This window comes from Cyrtonyx montezumae, unplaced genomic scaffold (assembly GCF_038088225.1).
Source record: "Cyrtonyx montezumae isolate F1298 unplaced genomic scaffold, pur_monq_1.0 scaffold_2, whole genome shotgun sequence".
NCBI lineage: Eukaryota > Metazoa > Chordata > Aves > Galliformes > Odontophoridae > Cyrtonyx > Cyrtonyx montezumae.
This window is the reverse complement of record NW_027071936.1, coordinates 62,178,370-62,199,746: the sequence shown is the minus strand read 5'-3', so window position 1 is coordinate 62,199,746 and position 21,377 is coordinate 62,178,370. Positions and strand designations below refer to the sequence as shown.

The 21,377-nt window shown below is 48.6% G+C and overlaps 1 protein-coding gene across 1 annotated transcript; it reads right to left on the bottom strand.

The window, feature by feature from the left end:
• Positions 1-6,637: 6,637 nt before the first annotated feature.
• Positions 6,638-11,257, bottom strand: NKX1-1 (NK1 homeobox 1). The gene is made up of 2 exons (XM_065736170.1): positions 10,906-11,257; positions 6,638-7,446 (listed from the first exon to the last, which is right to left on the bottom strand). Exons 1-2 carry the CDS (start codon positions 11,255-11,257, stop codon positions 6,638-6,640), a joined length of 1,161 nt encoding a protein of 386 aa, XP_065592242.1.
• Between the last annotated feature and the right edge of the window lie 10,120 nt (positions 11,258-21,377).

Below are 21,377 nucleotides of genomic sequence, written 5' to 3'. Positions count from 1 at the left end.
CCTGCAGTGAGAATCACTGGACTTCCCATCTAGAAGAAAGTTCTTGTTTATTCTTGTTTAAGCCTACCAAGACTAAAAGAAAAGAAAGAAAAAAGGATACAAGCATTCTTGAATGTTCTGATGTGCATTTTCACAGCAATCAAATGCATACCTTCACAAAATATTTGTTATTAAGGGGGCAATAGGAATTCTGCGCTTGAAATCTACAGCACCAGAGCACATATCCAGGAGGCAGTTCCCATCAGCTCCTCCTATGGGAGCTGAAACTCAACCACAATGGAGCTAAATATGCCTTGCATAGGAGGCCAGCCAGAAGGAAAAAAAGTAAAAGGAAAAAAAGCCTTGTAGACTAACTACAGTCCCCAGGTTGGGGCTAGATCCTCACCCCCATTCCCTAGACACCTGCCATGAAAAACACTGCCGAGCATCATAGATTCACTCAAGAGTTTGCTCATAGCAGTAGTCGTCACCAGCTAGAAGATCAGCCCCAAGGGCCTTGTGAGAAAGGCATTACTGACAACTGGAAAGCAGTTTCTCTACATCCATTTAAAGACACTTGTAGAACATAATTACCAATGTCTTGCTGCTGGGAGAAAACAACTTCATGTTTTGGAAAACTGAAAGGGAGTCTTGCACCACGTGCTGCCCCGAAGAAAATATTTCAGTGCTGACTGGGAAAGATTAGATTCTGGGCATCAGGGAGAGGTAAACCAGAAGCAAAAGGCAACAAGGCAGGAATGAGCAGGGAACTTCCTGATAAGGGGCACAATCCCACAGCACACAGATGAGAAATCCAGGCCAGGGGATTTCATGGCAGTCAGACCCAAGGTTACACAGGTGTGCCATATCAGTGCTGACCTCAAACAGGATGGCAGGATGTCAGTGAGACTGCTGAAAAGGATTACAGAGAAAGATGGCTAAATGGAGAAAACGGGGCCTGTTGTTACATTCAGAGCTCTAGGAGCATCCTTAAATGAGTGTGGTGATTGTCCTTCCTATTACAAAATCCTCTGTAGATGTTGGAGAACTTAAGGAAGAATGTGGAAGGCACCATAAGCTAAGTGCTTGAGCAGCAGCCTCGATCAGGAGCAGCCTGGGTCCTCTCCATCCAGCAATGCTGATAACCCCTTCAGCTGAAACTGACACTAGAGGTCCCCAAACATAACACATCCCCTAGAAAATATAAACGGATGGGCCTGTCTAGCAAGTGGACAAATTGCAACCTGTGGGACGAGGTTATCACCCTTCTAGCTTCAGGTGAAGTTTCTGAAGGAAAAGAAAGGGATAAAGTTATTAATTTCTCAGGTGTCTGAGCTGGTGCTTTCTCCTTCAAAACGGATCAAGTAGAGAAATCAATCCCACTCTTGTTGAGCCTTTCCTATGAGCTCAACTGTTGCTGATAATGGTACTTCAATGCCCAGCCCTAAGGTGCTGCAGCACAAATTCTTCCTTGTGCTAGCACACCTAAAATGCCAGCACTAATAAAAATCAGTGGTTTTTTTTTCAGTTCAGCTTTGTTTTTTCCTAAGAGCAGTAGATTTGCCTTTGCTTATTTGCCTGTTAGTGCCCCAAACAAAAACCCTAGCTACCTGAAGTGCTCATTACATTTTTACATTAGCATCAGCAGTCACTTTTGTCAAGAGTGAAAGGAAAAAAGATCATTAAAATTGTTTAAATATGGCACTAATTATTTTAGATGTAATGAAACAGAATTAAGCATTTGGTTACTTTGCAAGGGGCTGTTGGATAACCATTTCTGCCAACACTGCAATTTGCATAATGACAAGGTGTTGGCATTGCATCCACCATTAATTTGCTATATTTATAATGCTATTATGGATCCACTCTTATTCTCACACACTATAAAAGATATATCGAAACATAATACACAATTCTGCTTGTTTGGAAATTGCTTTTGGATATCTTTGATTTTCTGTAATAGTATTTTTGTCACTTGAAGGCTAACTGCATCAGTAGGAGAGTTTGCCACACACAGTTCTGAGGGCTGAAATTCAATGTTGTTTCTAAGTGAGCATGAGCCTTTGTTTTCCTGAATCCCGAAGGAGGGGCAAGTGAAAGTATGATCAGGTATGCTCAAAGCAAACAGCATTTCATCCAAACACTTAAAAAGCTGTACTGCTGTGCTTTAAGTCCCTAACAACATTCTTCAAATGACACCAAAATCTTCCATAGGTCATAGCTAGTGCAGTTTGCTATTACCAACTGTATGTCAACACAAACAGTTGCAAAGCTGTGGCCCACCAAAAAGCTTCATTCCTGTGCTCTTCTTCCCCTGTGCAGTCTCCAGGAATCAACTCTGAAGAAATAAAGCTTCTCACCCTACCTATGGTAAGGTGGATGGATAGGAAAGAGTCCCATTGCACTCAGCTGTGCCAGGAAGGTTCTTCCAGTGTGCATCTGTGGTTGTAAAACTCATAAAGGAACCATCACCTTTGCAGTGCAGTGACAGAGCACTGGCACAGGCTGCTCAGAGAAGTGGTGGAACCTCCTCTGGAGATATTCAAGATCTACCTGGGCACCTACCTGTGCAATCTGGTCTACAGAGCTGCTTTGGCGGGGGGAGGGGGGGTTGGACTCAATCTCTAGAGGTCCCCTCCAATCCCTACAAGTCTGTGATTCTGTGAATTGGGCAATAATTGAAATACTTGAAGTAAGGCTGGATTTCTTTTTTTCATATTGGAAAAGCAGTAGTTTATAAAAGGGGTGAATCTTCATTGTGTCAATCATCATCTCATAAATATTTCTGTGACTTGCAGTTCTTTATTGCACTGTCAGCTCTCATTGATTGCTTCTATAAAATGTCACTGGTTTGTGACAGTGCAGAAAAGACAATAGAGAAGATACTGCTTTTTTAAAATAAGTCTAATGCTCTGGGTGGAGTGCTGGTTTTAACTAGCTGAAGAGCTGTCATACACCAAGTTTAAATTAGTAAATCATATATTGGACTTGGCAGTTGTTTGTTACATTGCCTGAACCTGCACGCCCAAACTTCTGGGTCCTGCACATGAGTTGATCTGTGTCCTTGATATTTTCCTATAGGTGCAGGGTGCACACAGAAGATCTCTCCTGTTTCAGCTCTGATAGCTTCAAACATTGCTTGGAAGCTTTTTCTGTATGATGGATCCACATCCCTGTCAGACAGACTCAGACGAGTAGAAAGGGCTCTTCCTGCTAGAGTTATTTTCACTGTGACAACCATCATTCTGCCTCCTGAGATGTGTAGGTAACGTGACAATGTGGTGCAGAACAGGATGGCCAGAAAAAAAAACACAAACACTTACAGAAGTGGATCAGGTAGGGAAGAAAATTGTTCATGTAAACCCACCTTGAGAGAAAAACATATTAGGATTTCATTAGTTTACTCACCTGTTTCCTTCATCTACAGCATCCATTCTGATCTGCATCTTGGTATAAATACCACAGTCAGGCAGATTTTCCAGTATAGTTAAATGTTTGAACTGCTATAAAGGTTGTAAAAGCAAAGAGATCAGCACAAACAAAAAAAAGAAGGAAATGCTTGCCAATCCTATCACCTATCTCCAAAGATCTAGGTTTGCAGGGAAGGAACTCCACATAGAAGAGATCTCCGACAAGAGATCCTTCCTCAGTGGCAGTCAGCCCTTAAATGAGGTCTAAGAGTGGTGGAGCCATGCTCCACCTCTTCTGGTCACTCAGGAGAATCACCTTCACCTGAGCTCCCAGGGCTGACCAGATCTTTCCTTCAGTTACTCGTTCAGTAGTTCAGGCTGTGACTTAGCTCATCTGCTTTTAAGGAAGACTCTAGAATAGCTGTGCTTTCTTGCTTACTCTTTGAGACACAATCTCAAGAACTGTCCAGACATTGTAAAACTTAAATGTGAATTTAAGTTAAATGCATTTATGTATCTAGAGCAGAACTACTTTGTGTATGCACTACGTGAGTTAATGGATAAGTAAGTTTGGCTGTGCAGAAGTTATCATAGTGTGTTTTTCAGGAAATTACTTAAAGTTTTGTTTGGAAGAATTTTTAACATTTTGCTTACGTAGTGTAAGAACACAAATGCGAAATACGACTGTAAGTTCAGCCTCAAACAGAGGCTTTGTGTTATATGTGAAAAAAAATTGAAAACACATCTAAAACCAGAATAACACTTTTGTGTCTGTACGAGTAGTAATGAGATATAGAACACTGGTCTACAATGGATCTCATATAATTTCATCAGCTGTGGTGAGTAAGCAGTGAAAGAAAATATTTCAAATATTTTGGGTTATCTCCCAGTTACTTGGAGCATATCTATCTGTACTCATGTTTTTCTCTTCTTTTGTTTGTACGATATTTAATGCAATTTATTCAGTGAACATAAACTCCTGACATTTATTGTTCTGCATAAGCTGGAGTACTCAGAACAAGGCAAAATAGGTGCAGTTTCTTTCTCTTTGAAATTCTGTCACAAATACGATGAATCACCGGTGCTAAGATGCAATTAGTGTCAGAATCATGTCTCACAAATGCAGACTTGCACACTTGGATTTAACACAGAATCACAGAATGGTTTGGGATGGAAGAGGCCTTCAAGGTCATCTAGTTCCAAACCCTTGCTATAGGCAGGGACACCTCCCAAAAGACCAGGCTGCTCAAAGCCCCATCCATCCTGGCACTGAACACCTCCAGGCTGGAGGCATCCACAACTTCTCTGGGCAACATGTTCCAGTGCCTCACTACCCTCACAGTAAACAATTTCTTCCTTAAAAGTCTTAACGTTGAGTTTTGTAGGCATTAGTTCAAAAATATGCAGGGGTTGGGATGTGGGTGATGGAGTTAGGACATCCAAACAGGGAGGAGCATCTGGCACCAGTTGCTGATCATCCACGCTAAGGATGTTTCTGTACAAAAGCCCTGTGCTGCTACCACCAAGCTTCTCCCTGGCAGGCACACAGCCTGGTTACAGGAGAGTGGTCCAGCGAGCACCATGTGAGAACTTGATCTTTGGTGCTGCTCTTGCTGATACCCTAAAAGACCTCTGCATGTGGGCTGGGACTTGAGACTGAGTACATGGTACACAGTCTGTGTTCTGGGAAAGCTGTGCTTACAGCCGAAGCTCTTTGGTTTTTGTACTGACTTCTATGTGCAGAACTTCAACTGGATGAGACATTCAAACAAGAAATATCCATACCCTCCTAACCAGTGCTGAGAAACTCCTCTCAGAGCCTGCTTTCAGCATTGCCTTAAAATGTGAGAAGCCTTTTTGAAGTGAATTTAACGACTGAGAATCTCAGGCTGACTTCTTTCTCCAGCAGCTGTGAGCAGCAGCACTCGCACTGACTCAGAGCAGGAAAACCATCTGCTCCAGAGCTCCAAGCGTCGCCCTGCTAGTGCAGGAATATTTTTCAGCTGGGAGAACCACTTGGAGTTCCCTGTTTGAGATTTCTCTTAACGAAGCTGGGTCACGCCCCGTCTGAGCTACAAGCACTAGCAGTGTTTGCTCGGACCTGGTCAGCAGCAGGTTGGTTTGACACTGTAAGGGTCTGCTTCCAGTTTCAGCGGTCAGTAGAAAGCTGTGCTCCAAGAACTTACTTCGGAGCATCTTTTATCACAGCGCTTATCACCAAACGTCAACGAGTTCGCACGGTAATGAACGACGGGAGATGAATGAACTCTTGGAGCGGGTGCAGCGGGGAGGACCCGCAGGGGACGGTGCCCACGAAACGTGGAACCGAGATGCTCTGTAAGAGTTCACTCGAGACAACGCCGGATTCGTAAAATCACCTTAGGAGATCAGCCGTCACGTTTCTGAGCTGAAAAACAAACCGAATCTGAAATAGGGAGGTCCCTGCAGCCCGTTCGGGGAGGGTGAAGCGGTCCGGCTTCGCAATTAAGGGTGGGGTGATACAACTGACATTTATTATCAAAATCACCAGCGGAGGTGCGATGGGAGGATTGCTTTATTTGTTAAAGGGGCGGGATCTGAGCGAAAGAACCGTTTACATAAAGGCAAAAATACCGCACTCACCGCCTGCGGACACAGAGGAGTTTCGTAGAGAAAACAAAAAAATAAGGGGGGGTTGGGGAGGAGAAATTGGCCTTAACATTGCAGAGTGAAGGTCGGCAGCTGGCGAGAGACGGCCACGGGAACCTGGGAAGGAAACGCTCTCTCCCTTAGAAGAAAAAATGAAGTTTGTGTGCAGGGAACACACGGTGTGGTTCCCGGCGTAAACGCAACGACAAACAAAACTCCCGAAGCGGTCTCCCTCTGCCTTTCGTGGGCGTTTTCCTGCACCACGGCATCCTTCCCGTTTATTGATTAAGTTCAAGCGTTCAGCAAACAAAGTGCTCTCCGTATCGTCTTCCCACCGTCATTCCCATCCCTTATACATTAATTATAAAGTTAAAACCTTTTGTTTCCTTTCTTTTTTTTTTTTTTTTTCCCGTAACGACCAGAAATATACAGAAACGCAGAAGGTAAAAAGGAAAGAAACGTTAAAGCCCCCCCCCCCGCAGGCGAGGGGGCTTCGACCGCCGCACACGGGGCTGTGCCGGTCCGGTCCGTGCGTTGAGGTATAGAGCCGACCCCACTGCGGCGGCGGTCCCCTCTGCACTGTAGGGCAGCGAGGGCTGAGGACGAGCTGCGGAGCGCCCTTATAGGTGCGGGGTGTAGAAAGCCGGAGCGCCGTAAGTCTGCGAGCCCAGCACGAAGGGCGAGAGGACGGCGGGGCCGGGCAGGAAGGGCAGCTGTGCGGCGCACACCAACCCCCCCGCGGGGTGACCCGCGTAGCTGCCGGGCCCGTGCATGGAGAGCGGGTTGCCCATGGGCGGAGAGTGGCTGAGCGGGCTGAGCCCGCCCGGCAGCGCCCCACCGCCCAACGCCCCGCCCGCCCCTCCCCCCGCCCCGCCGCCGCCGGTGGGAGCGCTGGTGTCGGCTCCCGGGTTCTGCTTCTTCCACTTGGTTCGCCGGTTCTGGAACCAGATCTTCACCTGCGTCTCGGTGAGGCTGAGAGAGAGCGCCAGGTTGAGGCGCTCGCACACCGACAGGTACCGCGTGGACTTGAACTTGTTCTCCAGCGCCACCAGCTGCTCGTACGTGAATGCTGTCCGCGCCCGTCGGGGTTTGCCCGACTTGGAGTCCGAGCCCGTGCGTTTCCTCTTGGGCTTGGCCTGATGCTGCTGCTGCTGCTGCCCTCCGCCGGGCTGCTGGGGAGCCGGAGGCTGCTGGGGCTGCGGCGGAGCCGGGGGAGGAGGACCGACGGCCGCCTCGGGCGCGTCGGAGTGCTGCGGGACCGCCTCGGCCTCGCCGGGAGCCGCGGAGCCGCTGCCGGTGCTGCTGCTGCTGCTGCTGCTTTCCTCGCTGCACAGCTCCTCGTCGTCCTGCAGCTCGCTGTCGGGGCTGCGGCTCGGCCGGCTGCTGTAGTCCAGGTCGCACTCCTCGGCTTTGTAGAGCTCGCCGTCCTCTGCGCAAAACAGACGGCCGCCGTTAGTCCTCCTCCGCCAGCCCCGACCCCGACCCCGACCCCGACCCTCCCGGCCCCGACGCCCTTCGGCCTCCCCGCTGCTGCCGTTTAGACGGGGGAACGGGCACCCCCCCCCCCCAGCCCCGAGGTGGGGATGCGGATATCTGCAGGCCGCCCTGCTCCTGGGGTACGAAGCTCGGGGCTGCTCGAAGCGGCGGGGATGGGTCTCGGGGCTGCCCCCGTGCGCCGGCACGGTACCGTGCAGCCCCGCAGCGCTTTTGCCGGGACGGGCGCTGGCAGCGAGCTCTTCCAACCTCATCCTCAAAACGTTGGAAAGGCCCTTCGGGGAGGCAGGGCCGGATCCCGCACCCCGCTCCCCATTGGGGCAGAGCGAGGGATATGAGGGGTGGGATGGGGGTCTGGGCCGAGCAAGCAGCCCTGGGGAAGAGGGCGGAGAGGCTGTCACAGCGCTTTTAGCAGTTTGAGTTAGGGAAAGTGTCCGCGCCGATGGGAGAGCTGCTGGCTTTTGCTCCGGCGTTTTTAACCCTTTCTCCGTCCGGTTTGACCTCTTGTCAGTTGGCGAGATGGAAGTATTAAAGTGGAGTAAATACTTGTATTGATTAGCAGAGCAGATACAAACTTAATTAAACTCATTTTGTGTAATGTACAAACTAGTTAACGGTCATTTAATTTATTTGGGTTTATAGGACGCTCCAATTAACGGTCTTCATTGGAGAACGGGGCAATTATCCGATATTTAAGGCTATCGGACTTCTGCTGACGGTTCTGTCATTACAGAGCCTGAAAGGAAAGAAGGCTTTCGGGAGAGCCGCCTCCTCCCTCCCGCCGGACTGCTCCGGCTGCCGGCAGGAGAGCTCTGCCCGCAGCGTGCCGCGGGGCCACGGCGGTGTCGGAGGCCCCACGGGCACAGGGCCACGGCCACGACCCTTTTATTCGCCCCTTCTCAGGCACCTCTCCGCTCGGACCTACAACCCGGCCGCAGTTCGGGGAGATCCCGAACCCATGGCTCGTTGTACTCGGTTAACCGAGGTGTGCAAGAGAAAGCGGCTCGCTCATCCGTCGCCCTTCCCCCGCGCGTGTTTTAGTCGGTTTTAATGCCCCCAGAACGGAACCCACTATGGCGTGCCCTGCTCGGTCCGTACCCTAGCGTCGGACCCTCACCGACAGACAGCGTTAGGGGTGCTTTTATAAAAGGATCCTTGTCGAAGGAACCGATTTTGGCTGACGTCGGCTGTGGCCGGCATTAGGAGAAAAAGGGGCCGAGAAGTTTATGTCATCCTCTTTACCCGGAAAATATCCCCTAATAACGCGGGTCCGTTCCGAGTCCTTTCCAGCTTGCTGCTCACAGCGAACCCGCCCGACCACCGCAGCACAGACGTGCGGATGGGATCGGTTTCCCCCATCCGACGCCGTGCGTGGGGACGGCTGTCCCACGTCCTGCAGAGCTCGTTACACATCGTCGCGAGCGATTTTTGCCACGGCAGCGTACGAGAAGCGCGTGTATCTGCGTGCGTGGCGGGGTCCGCATCCACACTCAGTCCCCATCGGTCTGAGCGGGCTCACGTCGCTCCCGCACCCGCGGAGCTGCCGCGGGGGAGTTGATTTATTTCTTTATTTATTTTCCGGTGAACCAGAAAATCCCGTCCGCGGCTCAATTTAAGCTACTGCAGTTTTCTTTAAGCAGAAAAAAAAAATTAAGAAAAAAGAAATAAAAAATGTAGCACGAGCGCGTTTCGCGATGGAGGCGGTTGTGGTTTTTGTACTCGGAAGATGCTGAGTGCGTATTTAATGCGAAGTTTTAACTGTTCCTCGGACCGCGTAGTTTTTCCCCGTGACAACCGCTCTCCTTTTGGCAGAAGCCCTCACGTTTCCACTGTCACTACTTTTCGGAACATCCTTCCCAAACCCAAGCTGCTGTTAATTACGAGGATTGGGGGAAGAGAGGGAAATTAAGTTTCGCTATTTGAAGCGGTCCCGGGTCTGTTTGTGACGACGTGAGGGGCAAACGCGCTCAGCCCATGACCTGTTTTGCTGTTGGAGAAGTGATAGCACCGCGTTTCTCTCCTTGTCTGGAGATAAAAGTGCGAGATTAGCGATAGGCTGACCTCGTCCGTCTTTCCGATCGCGCAGATCTATTCGGTATGACAAAAGTCGGATGAGCTCAGACGAAGAATTACCCCGGGTACAGACTACATTAAAAAATGACTCTCTTCGGAATTCCATCAGCTCCCGCTTTTGCTTTAGGACTTAAAACTACTCCCGCTCTGAAAGACTGGGGCTGGAGGAGACTCCAGAGCTCTTTCTCTGCCTGATTTAACGGAAAGAGTCGCGCCGTGGGGGGATAGGAGAGCTCGGAGTCCCCTCTCCCACCTCAGACACAGAAATAATTTTCCCCTTCCCGAGAAGTTTCTCCCCGGCCCCACTCCGCTCCCGGAGCCGCCGCTGCCCGGAGCCGCGGGGTTTAGAGGTGACAAACTCGGGATATTCGGACCCAGAAAGAAAAAAAAAAAGCAATCTAGAGCTTGGGTCGAATGCAATTCCCGATCAATAGCGAGCCCTAATAAGTGTAATAGGTTTTAATCGAGTAATTATCCGAATTTTGACCCTATAATTTAGATGTTAGGAAAGAGTTTGCAAGGTGCTTGAAAGAGATATGCACAATTCGATAATAGGATATCGATCCAAGCAGTCCTACATGCCACTCTGGGGCGATTTCCCCCATTATCCAGCCTCTTTACGCTGCTAAGCACATTTTACCTTAAATGTAATCGAAGGAATTTAATTGTTTTTCCAGAGATAACCAGCATTTTGTCACAATTAGTCTGATTTGTCCTAAAAAAAGCCAAGGGGAGAGAGAAAATTGAATCTGTCGCCCGGAGCAACGCGCGGGAGGGGAGGGGGGGGGGAGGCTGGAAGGGGAGAGCGGCTCCCAAGGCTGGGGAAAACACACATAAAAGTCAGAAATGCCTCCGGAGCCCCGGACGGGTGGGAGGGAGCGGGATGCCACCCCCAGGCCCACCGACAGCTCCGACCCTTTGAGTCCTCCTCAGCACCGAGAGCTGCTTGCGGGTCGGCCCGGGACGGCGGCATCCCCGGTACCGGCAGCGGCCCGGGGCAGCTCTCCCTGCCCCACAGCGGTACCCCACCTCTGCTGCTGCCGTCGGGTTGCCCGGGGAGGGCCCCGCACGGGGCTCAGGGAGGGGGAAGGCAGGCAGCGGGGCCGCGCACGGGAAGCTCTGCCCGCAGCGGATTGCTGCGGCCGGCCCCCTCCTTGCCGTCCCCCGGCCTAAAACGCAGTTCCACCTCCTCGCAGCGAGGCAGGCATCGTTTGCACAGCCTCGAGAACCGAGTGCCCCCCATCTCGCTGCTTCCCCACGGTGATGCGAGCCCCTTTCCCGGCCGTAGCCCCCATCCCCGGGAGCCCCCACACCTACTTACTGATCAGCTCTGCGGACTTCTTGCACGTGTCGAAATCTTCGGCGAGAGCCTTTGGCTCGGCCAGCTCCGTCCCTGAGTCCTCGGGCTTATCCTCCGCCCCCAGCGTGAACTCGGTGCCCACCGATTTGTACAAGACCGCGCACTGCCTCCTTTTGCTGTTGAATTTGTTAGGGTCCAGGATGTCGAGCACGGAGAAGGAGGTGGTCCTGTGCACTATGGGCAGCGCGGCCACTGCCCCCTCTTGTCCGGGAGTGTTGCTCTGGCTGTCCCCTTGCCTGTCCCTATTCCCAGGGCAGGAATAGAGGGGCAGTTCGCCGCCGGCCGAGAGCCGCTGCTCCCCATGGCTGTCCATGCCGCAGGACTCCGCGCCGATGCCCGCCGCGGCTGCGGGGGCTGTCACGGCCACGGCTGCCGCTGCCGGGATGGAGATGTCACCGACCTTGTCTCTGCTCACATTCATGACTCTTCGCAGAGCCCCTCTCCGTTGCAACTTCTTCCCCCCCCCCCCCACCCTCCTCCTCACTTCCAACCCCCCCTTTTCTTCTCCCCCCCCCCCTTCCTCAGGCGAAGTTGAGCTGCAAACTCCTCCCCGGCCCCCGCTCCGTGGGCTCTGCGCGCAGGGCAGGGGCGAGCCGCTTCCTCCAGCTCCGGCACAGCTCTGGGGCCGGCCGGCAGCCTCCGGGGGGGGCACGGAGTCACGGGGCGATGCTCGGCTCGGAGCCTCCGCTCTGCTGCTCCTTCTTCCTTCTCATCATCCTCACCGGGCTGCCCGTGCTTTCCATCCCCCTCCCCCCCACCCCTCTAGCGCACATACACACGGAGGAAAGGCTGTATCTTATTTATGCATTCATATTTAGCACCGGATTGTAATTGGCTACAAATTAATCCCTTGCCCATAATGGTCTGTAATCTTCATCACTGGAGGAGAGACGCGGTGAAAGTGTGTGCCGGGGGGAGGGGGGAGGAGAGGGAGAGCGAATGAAGGATGGTGTTGGCTGTGATATACTTGGCTGTCAGCTCTGTTTCAGCACACCTCCACTCATCTGGAAAGCATCTAAATAGCCTTATTTGGAGAAGTGGGAGGAGATGACGCTTTCTTTTAAATAATTGCGGGATCAATACGAAGAAGATTTTATAGACGCAAAATGAGAACTTAAGGTCTTCCACCCCTAATAGCGGAGTGAGATGATCAGAAAGGGATTATGTGCGTGCGGGGGCTCAGAGGTGGCAGCCCCCGGCACCTGTTTCCCTTCCAGCCGCTTTTATTAAACTACAGCAAAAGGAGGAAATTACGGGCGCGGGTTTTAGTGGATGGAGCGGGGCTCGCGTCCGAGGACACGCACACCCCCTCGCACGCGGTTCTCTCTCTCTCCTTTAGCTAATTAATTACAATTAAATATCAAGTGTAAGTGCCAGGAAACCTCTGGGAGAAAATTAATACGTTAACACGGCGCGCGGCAAAACAAGGCGATCAATAAATTCTGAGTAACTGGGAGAGGAAGAGCGGTACCCGGAGCCAACTTCCAATTTCGGGAGGGGGGGAAAGGCAAACAAGCAAACAAAAACAGCGAGAAAAAGCCGAGCGCAAAGCCCCTCTCTTCTTAAAAGTGCTTTTAATTGTGAAAAAATAATGAAAAAAAAAAAATGAAGGGGTGAGAATACGAACGATATGCGAATCGCAAAACCCGAATTCCTTCTCCTACCCAATTTCTTTCCCCTCCGCACGCGCTCCGATCGTATCAATTTCATTCTTGTTTTGGACGCTCCAGTCGCTATTCGGGGTGAATTAGCTGCCAGGAAAAAAAAAAAAAAAAGAAAGAAAGAAAGAAAGAAAGGAAGGAAAAAAGGGTGTGTGTGAGAGAGAGGAAAATAGAGAAAGCATAAAAGGAAAATTAGATTTTTTTTTGTCTTTGAGGCTGGTGACACATACAAGGACAGGTCCTTTGCAATTACCGCGGGCAATGATCCTTTAGAAAGCAGAAATTAAAAGTTGGGAGAAATAATGGGTAAAACAATCAGCTTGTAATTTTGGTAGGGCTTGGACATGATTAGTCCATCAGCGGGCTGGGCCCAGGGGAGTCCCGCTGAGCGGGAGCCCACAGCAGCCCCCGCTCATATATTATACACCAGCCCTGAGATTTTAATCAGACATCACAACAGTGTCCTTTCCCTTTTATGACTTTATTATGCTTTATCTTTAAATTATAAATCACCTCCTGGCTTGAAATGGTATGTATAATCTGTGATCATGTGTAGGTAATTACCTCTCCCCCTTTCCCTGACCTTAGCGGCGGGGCCGCCGCGTACATGGGGCGAGAGGGAACTTTTAATCTGCGCGTCCACACGCGTTCCCAAGCACACGCAGCTGCCTGCCTGCTCGTTTGGCAGCGGCTCTTCCGTCCTCCTCCTTCCTCTCATCGCATCTTTTATTTCCGAGAAGTTTTTTCTCCCCTTAGGTTTTTTTTTTGTTTTTTTTTTTTTTCTTTTTGAGGTTTATTTTATTTTATGTTATGCATTTATTTCTTGGAAGAAGGCGCGGGCAGCGTGTATCGCTTGGGTCAGTTGGCCTCAGAAACGATCCTAATTGTGAGGAAACCTAAGCACTCGGGTGGCCTCTCAGGAGGAACCCACAGCTCAGTGCGGATTAATGAGCGCACGTTGCCGGGTTTGCGCTCGGTGCTTGGAGAAGCAGCTCGAACCGAGTGGAACATCACCCCCAACCCTACCCCCCCCACCCCAATCTCCGCTCTCGCCGCTGCCCTCGCCCATTCCCTCCGAGCCGCTGTGCCCACACCGAACCGGACCCGTGGGGAAGCGGGCTGCAGGAGCGGGGATAGGAGGCACCGCTGCCGGGCCCCTTCCCGACGGGGCCCCCGACCCACCCGGTGCTTTTGTTTGTCGGCGGCTTAAATCGAGTGTTATAAAGATGTTCTATTGCTCCTAATCACAATTGATTGTCAATTAGAGCCTCATTTGTGCAATCTCCATCCATCTGCCATCTCTGGTTATCTGTTCACCAGAAAGTTAGAGCTGATTATGGGGCCCTAGATGAGTTGTGACATGTAATATCTCTCTGTGCTCGGGCCGGGTGACCGGACCCGTCTTGCTCTAAGAGAAGACAGTCCTTTTCATTTCCCTTTGCAGGACGGACGAGGAACAACCGCCCGGCCCAGGGACTCGGGGAGAGGCTGCCTTTAGGAAGGGGCGGTGGGCTGGCAGGCCCCCCCGTGCCCATCGAAGAGATGATGATGCCACACAGAGCCGGACTCTGTGCCCACCGGGGAAGGCTCCCACGGAAACGTTTCCTTCTCCGAAATAAACAGAGAAACACGCGGAACACCTTCACGTTTTTACAAAGCTTCGGACCTCAGCGATAGCTATCTCTGTAGTTAGGCTGAATTATACCTGCGGGGAGGTGATATTTCCAAAGCCTGAAAGGCACCGCTGGCCAGAGCAGCTCCCAGCAGCCGACGGATCCTCGGGCAGCCCCGTGTCCCCGGCGGGGAGCGGCAGAGCCCGGCTTCAGGACCCCTCCCCCCGCACAGCCGGAGGCGAAGGGCTCCCCTCGGGAGGTCCCATCTGAGGTCGTATCTCACGTCCTGGTTTTACGAGGGCACGGCAGACAAAATCCGCAGAAGGCTCTGCCCCAGCCCTGCCGGTGCCCTGTCATGTTAGGAAGGAAAATGCGGGGCACCTCGGCTTCAGGTGACACCCCCCCTCCCCCCCAAAAAACGCCCTGCGGGGACTGGGGCCGCTCCAGCTTCCTCCGCTGCCGAATCTCCTGGCCGATGGCAATGTGCTGGGGGTAAGAGAGGGGAGCTCAACCATAAGCAGTTTTTCACCTCGGTACTAATCAGTTAACACTGAATTTCAAATCAGATTTCAGCCAACTCCGGATCAAGCGAAACGATCCCTTTATTTTTTTTTTTTTATTTTTTTTTTTGTTCACCGTTCCCACCCCCTCCCCGGTCCCTGGGGTACGTGGAGCTCCGGGTAATTAAGAGCATTTATCGCTGCGGTAAAAACAATTGAGCAGCCCTCGCTGCTCCGGGAAGGTCACTCGCTCCGAGCACCGTGCGCGGAACCTCCGCGTCCCTCCGCGCTGCTCGGTGTGCGGCCACAAGTGCAGGGTTTCCTCCTCCCCTCTCTTTCCGACCACAATCCGGCTCCGGAGCTCGAAGTCCCGTCCTTCTCTGAGTGAGATCCTTTCAAATGATGGTTATTATTATGCCCCTGGCTTCTTTGGCTGCTGGAAGAGCCCCGGCTCATCCTGAGCCTCTGCTCCGCGTGGACCGGGGCCGACAGCCACCCCGGGGAGCCGGGAGAACTCCCACGAGCCGAAGGGGGGGAATTAATTAACGCGACCCACGAAAGGGAACTATTTAAGGGAAAAAAAAAAGGAAGAATGAAAGAAAAAAGAAAAAGATTCTGAAGCAGATCTCGCCCTCTATCAGCGCAGTGTCAGGTCCTCATAGTAGAAGATTTAAAAGCCCTGGGGATTCCAGGTTAGGGTAATAATGAGCTTAATTGAGGTTAATGCTTCCTGCACAGCTCCTTGATTATTAAATTAATATTATCACACACATGAATCATAATTAGAAGTTTAAATAATGCTCTAGGGGAATCCTCGGAGGATCTATTAAACAATTCCCTTCCCTCTCACCAGCTCGCTTTGAGCTCTGAGGGCAGCCCAGGGGGCAGCGGGAGATGGGTGCTGCTGGGGGGTGTGAAGGGACAGCCCACGAGTGTCACCCGTGGGAAGAGGCTGGCAGGCAACAACACCCACCATCCTTCAAGCCTCGTCTCGGCGTACCCCTATTTAAAGAGCTCGTCACCCCACCCGCTCTTAATTTCGGCTCTTATCTCCTAGCACCTGGGAGTTTATACAACACAGCGCAGCCGGGACACGCGTGGGGGGCTCCGGGTAGGGAGCAGCCCGGCTGGGGTTTCTCTTCTATGTCCCCTCCCCGGGAAGGGACAGCGTCCGTTCCGTTTGCGGGGCTCTGGGGACACACGCGTGCTTCGGAGACGGGCGGCTCATTTATTTTAGCGTTAATGTTATTTCTAACGAAAGGTTAAACGAGGTACGGAAATGGTGGCGGAGGGGGGCACGCACAGCCCGCCTGCATCCACGGGGCCGTGCGTGCAAGGGGCAAAAAAGTAAAATAAAAGAGAAATCAGATGGTTGGCATGCAGGCAGCGCTCTCTCTCTCCTTTTCTATTTATTTTCCTCTCTGTTGCTGAAACATATTGAAGGGGGGGAAAAAGGAAACATTAAGATCAACTGTGAGCCTTGCCGACGGTTTAACGATTTCAAATGAGCTCTGACTCTGGTGAAAATCTGACAATTACCCATCAGGATGGCAGATGATGGTTAAAATTACCAGAAATCAATATTCTCACCGGGTGTCCCAGCCTGATAAGAGAGACCAAGACAATGTTGACTATTAAAGTCGACAGCTTGAGATATTACACTATTAGTTATGCTATTTTTAATAATCTATAATATTTGGGCTATAATTAATTAATTATACGGGTCAGATAATATCTGGGGCTGGAATGAGGTCTGAAGGGTCTATTAAGGTTGGTAATGAGAAAGGAGAAATCTAATCTAAGGACGAGGAGCCGTGAAGGAACAAATATACAACAGACTTCAGATAGAGTGGGAGGGAAGGAGAAGGGCTATTGCAGACTCAGTGTGAACCTCTGCTTTTCTCACTGCCCGGGCAGAGGGGCTGACATGGCAGCATCTCCACTGCTCCCTTATGTGGGCACCCATCACTTGTGACGGAGGCCTGGCTCTCACTAGAATGGCATGGATTGCAGGAGTTTAACAAAGGGAAAAAATATTTGACCTGTATTAAGGAACTAACGCTGAAAACAATCAAACTAATAACAATCAAATAAACAAAAAAACAAAATAAGACTAAACCCCACCAAATTCTATTGGGATGTGGGGTCTCCTCAGGTATTTGTGAAGTTCAGCCCTCCCTATAAATGCTGCAAAGTCCCTCCTTGTGGGTACAGCTCTTGACGTTGGCCATGGACTGTACTGCCATTTGAGATGTGCTCCTACATCCATGCACTGCTGGCACTTGCATGTGAGTGTACATATCCATGTTTATAAATACATTAAATGCAGATATTTCTCACCATAGGTACACACATGCTTTTATAAGGAATGTACACCAAATACCAACTTGAAAGAGTACAAACTAACCACATTGTAATGCAGATATGTAAACGCATCTATATATCTATCTAAAAGCAATAATGCCCATTGCATCTATCAGGCACATAAAATGGCTTTATTCCCTTCCCTGCAAATGAAGCTGGAGCCAGACACTGTGAATTATAAACTCTCTCCTTGCTCAGCGTTACTAACCAATATTCTAGGTGTGACACTCAAGGCTTTACCTGTTTTACATCGATTATAAAAATTGCTCCTTCTGCTGCTACAGTAATCCTTTTTCAAGGGGTGTGTTATTTATCATATTAGTTCTACCCTTATTAGTTACAGGAGGCTGTGCTGAACAACATCCTCTCATACAGAATGACGAAAACCACATTTTCTAGTTATGCTTAGATTAGCCAGGGTATCAATCCTTTCTTTTCCCAAGTAACATCTTAATTTCATTGGTTTTGATAGACCTCTTCTGGTCACACTTTTTCTCAGCTCTGTATTTATATGAAGATCTTTGGTTGGAACTGGAAACCACAGAAGTGTTAAAAAATGCGTGTGATGGCAGACAGGGATCCTGCTGGGAAAGCACTGGTTCAGCAGGATCCAGTTCTTCCCTGGCTATTCTCCATTGTCATTGGAAGTCCCAAGCAAAGTCTGTAGAAGATATTTGTGGGGCAGTAGGAGAGAGTGAGAATTGAGACTCGAAGTTTTTCAGTTCAGGAGTAAAAAAAGAAGCCAAAACTCTGCCCTTATTAGCTTAATTGTTCAGTAGAATAAACCTGGTGTGTTCAATGAAGACTGCCACGTCCCTAATTTGCCCATATTGATGTGCTGCTCTGGGCTGCCTCTGTTGCCAATACGCTGAGCTACAGAAAATGGTACCAGGCTCTTCCCACAGTCACATCCCAGATCTTTAACCCGTATCTCAGATGTCTCCCTCCATTGCAGAACTTCACTGAAATCCCTGCAATGCTATTTTTGATGAATTGGATTTAGAGGGGACAGTGGAGGCACACAGGCTGCATATATAGTTATGAATCAGTCTTGTCAGAGACAATTTCAGATGGCTGCACAATCCTCCTTCATCATGATTTTTTTTTATTTAAGCATTTAGAAATGAAGGTGATAGAGATATGAGACACACTGAGAATAAAAAGATTATCCTTTTAGATCTAATCTAGAGAGTTAAGTCAAGGGGTCAGCTTTACAAACTGGTGCAAATTAGACTGGCTCTGTCAGCTGATTTACACCAGGAGGGAATCTAATGTAAAACTGCCTGATGCTTTACTGTAAAACCTTGTTGATACTTGAAATCCCAGTCTTGGCAGTATTGAAAAACTTCCTGTATACTCATGCAAGCATACTGAAGATACTGATTTTGTAACTAGGTTGGAGTGCTTTAAGGACATGCTTACCACACAGCTACTCCTTACATCTATGGCCTCAACTGAGGTGTTGTAATTCACTATTCAGTTGCAGACTAGGGAGGAGGAAAGGCAATTTTTTAAGCTACCTGAATGCAGATTGAAAGCGTGCCCTCTTTTTCATATCAACCAAAGTGGGAATACTGTGCTATCAAACTGGAGTTTTTGCAACATTTTTTCTGTGCACTTAGAAAGGATGTGAAAAACTAAACTGAGCAAGAAGCAATAGAAATGCTGAGCGCTTCAGTGCTAGAAATAAATGTTTCTTACATAAGGCATTAGAGAGCCAGAGCCAATTTACAGACTGCTGGGACTCCTGTTTTGGCTCTATTTTCAACATTAGCATTTGGACAAGAACCCCAAGCCGTGCCTGAAACCTTTGTTCCTGAAAGAGTTTGATTTCTAATTTCAGAATTATTTAAATTAACAACTGGAATGTTCATCAAGCAGATCGGTTGATTGCTGTAGCTGATCTAAGTCACACAGGCTGATGAATATTTGTAGGAAAATTTATGGGGGCACCTGACAAGAGGTGTCCAGAGCCAATTAATACAGAGGGAAAGGCTTGTAAACTCCATCTTTCAGGAAACTTAAATGTTAAGGAAAATATCCTAATGTATGGCATGCTACTGTCTGATAATGCTGTCACATCTGGAAATGCACTCTTTGATATCTCTGGGACATCACTTTGTGAAGATTAGGAAGAGCTGGGGAAAACATTTGCAGATAAAGATATAAAAGTGACTGAGCTTAAAGTCTAAAGCAACAAAAAACACAGCACTGTCCCTCTTTTATATACATATATATATATATAAAAACAACAGTAAAAAGATAAAATTTATTGTCATTTGTAGCCGAATAGCAACCCAGGATGTTAAGAACAAATGCCATAAAATCATATAAAATCATATAAAATAAATATTAATAATACATATGAAATAAAATCATTTATAATGATTATGAAACACAGATAACAGTGGGAAAGAGCTTCCACATTACCAGTTTTGTCTTTTAGCTGTTGTCCAAATTTAATTGTCTCCTCTATGTTAGTTGCATAGTCTGGTACCTTGATTTCTGCATGGAGAAAAATGTTTCCATGGGACATCTCTTTCCACCTGTCTTGGACCTCTGAGATGAAATCATGCAGGTGATAATAAATAACTGTTTTGTTACTTTATGCTTTTATTTCCAAACTGCACTATCAAGATGATGTCTTTGTGTCAGATACCCATGCCTCTTCGCTCATCCATCAGTTCAGTCCCATGGCCTGATTCATTGAAACCGAGGGGGATCCTGGCTTTAGTGAACATTGGCTCTGTCCCAAAGACTATTTCAGTCAGCCACATCTTCATTTCATTTTTTAGGAGAATCAATTGCTTTAAAACTGGTGACACATGTATGTTTACGAGGCTGACCTAGTTATCAGTACACGTTCATTTTGTACCCCCTTGGGTTGCCAAACACAATCTGTTTGACTGATGTCGGGTCCATTTTTTTCATGACCATTTCTTCCAGCAGTCAATACTGAGGTTTTCTAAGGTATCGACCAGACTGCTATTGGATGAGGCAGGGCCACGTGACCTCCTGACCTAAAATACTGTAGCAAAAGTGGTGAAGATATGAAATCAATAACTTTATTGAAACAAATATCTGAGGTGACACATTCTGCAGAACGATTAAATGAAGAGGGCTCTGTTGGAAATAGGTCAAATTCTACATGGCTGCTTCATGTAAGGACAGAGTCAAGTTAATGGGAATTCACGTATGAGGAAGAGAAGTAAACTGGGTCCAATGTCAGAATGCACAGGGCCCAAGAATCATGCACGGGGTACTAAGGAACTAGGCAGTATCTGCTGCAAGGACTCATTGCAAATGCCAGTAGAATACAAGATCTGAAAACAGGTGATGGTCTTCGGAGAGAGGAGGCAGTGCAGAAATGAAGACACATTTGTTCCATCTGGCTTTTCCAAAGCCCTGCTTTTCTTGTTCTCGTGTGCATGGTGACTGAGAGCACTGACAATGGTAAACCTACATCCCATGCATGGGCACACGCTGTGTTTATTCCACTAGTGTTTTGGTTTCATGGGTATTTCAACCTAATGTTACCATGTTACCATGTGCTCTGTGGTTATGGCATTTCTACAGTTTGACTTTTCGTCCTTGGCTGATTTTTCCTTAGTGCTTGGGTAAAACTTCAGCCCTGTAGGTGAATTCAAGCATTTCTCAACTAACAAAATGTCATCAGCAGCATATGTTGATGTGTAACATCTTGCCATGGTTTACTGTGGAACCATAGGAGCAAGAAATTAATAAGATAGGATTTTTTTAATTATAATTTTCTCATAAATAATGTTTTTGTTTGATCGTGAAGAGAAAGGAAAAGAAAAAGAGAAGAAAAACTCAACAAACAGTCATTTTATTACTTTTGCTAGAAATAAAATACGGGTAAGGGAGACTTGGCCACTGCTTTACTGTAGCTTTGAATTCACTTCTTTCTTTTAAGTGTCTGTCACATTAGTAAAAATATACAGGCTGCTCTGAAGTGTGCACATTGGCAGTGACTGTGACTATTTTTCATTTTAAATAACTTTCAGCTCTTCTTTCCTTTCTTGAGTCAGAGGTGGCTGGCTGGTGTAGACAGGTGTGCAGTATGAGAGCAGCTCTTTTCCGCAGGCTCTAGGTCAGAGTTTGGCACAAATACCTTGCTGGGCTTCTGCTCTGTTCACTGTGGAATGCATTTGCAGTTCAACTGAAATAATTAAAATGAAAACAATTAGCTTTAATACATGTGCTTTATTTAATACTGCCACATTATGTTAAACTTAATAACAAATGAAATTGCTCCCAAATCATTTCTTACCACA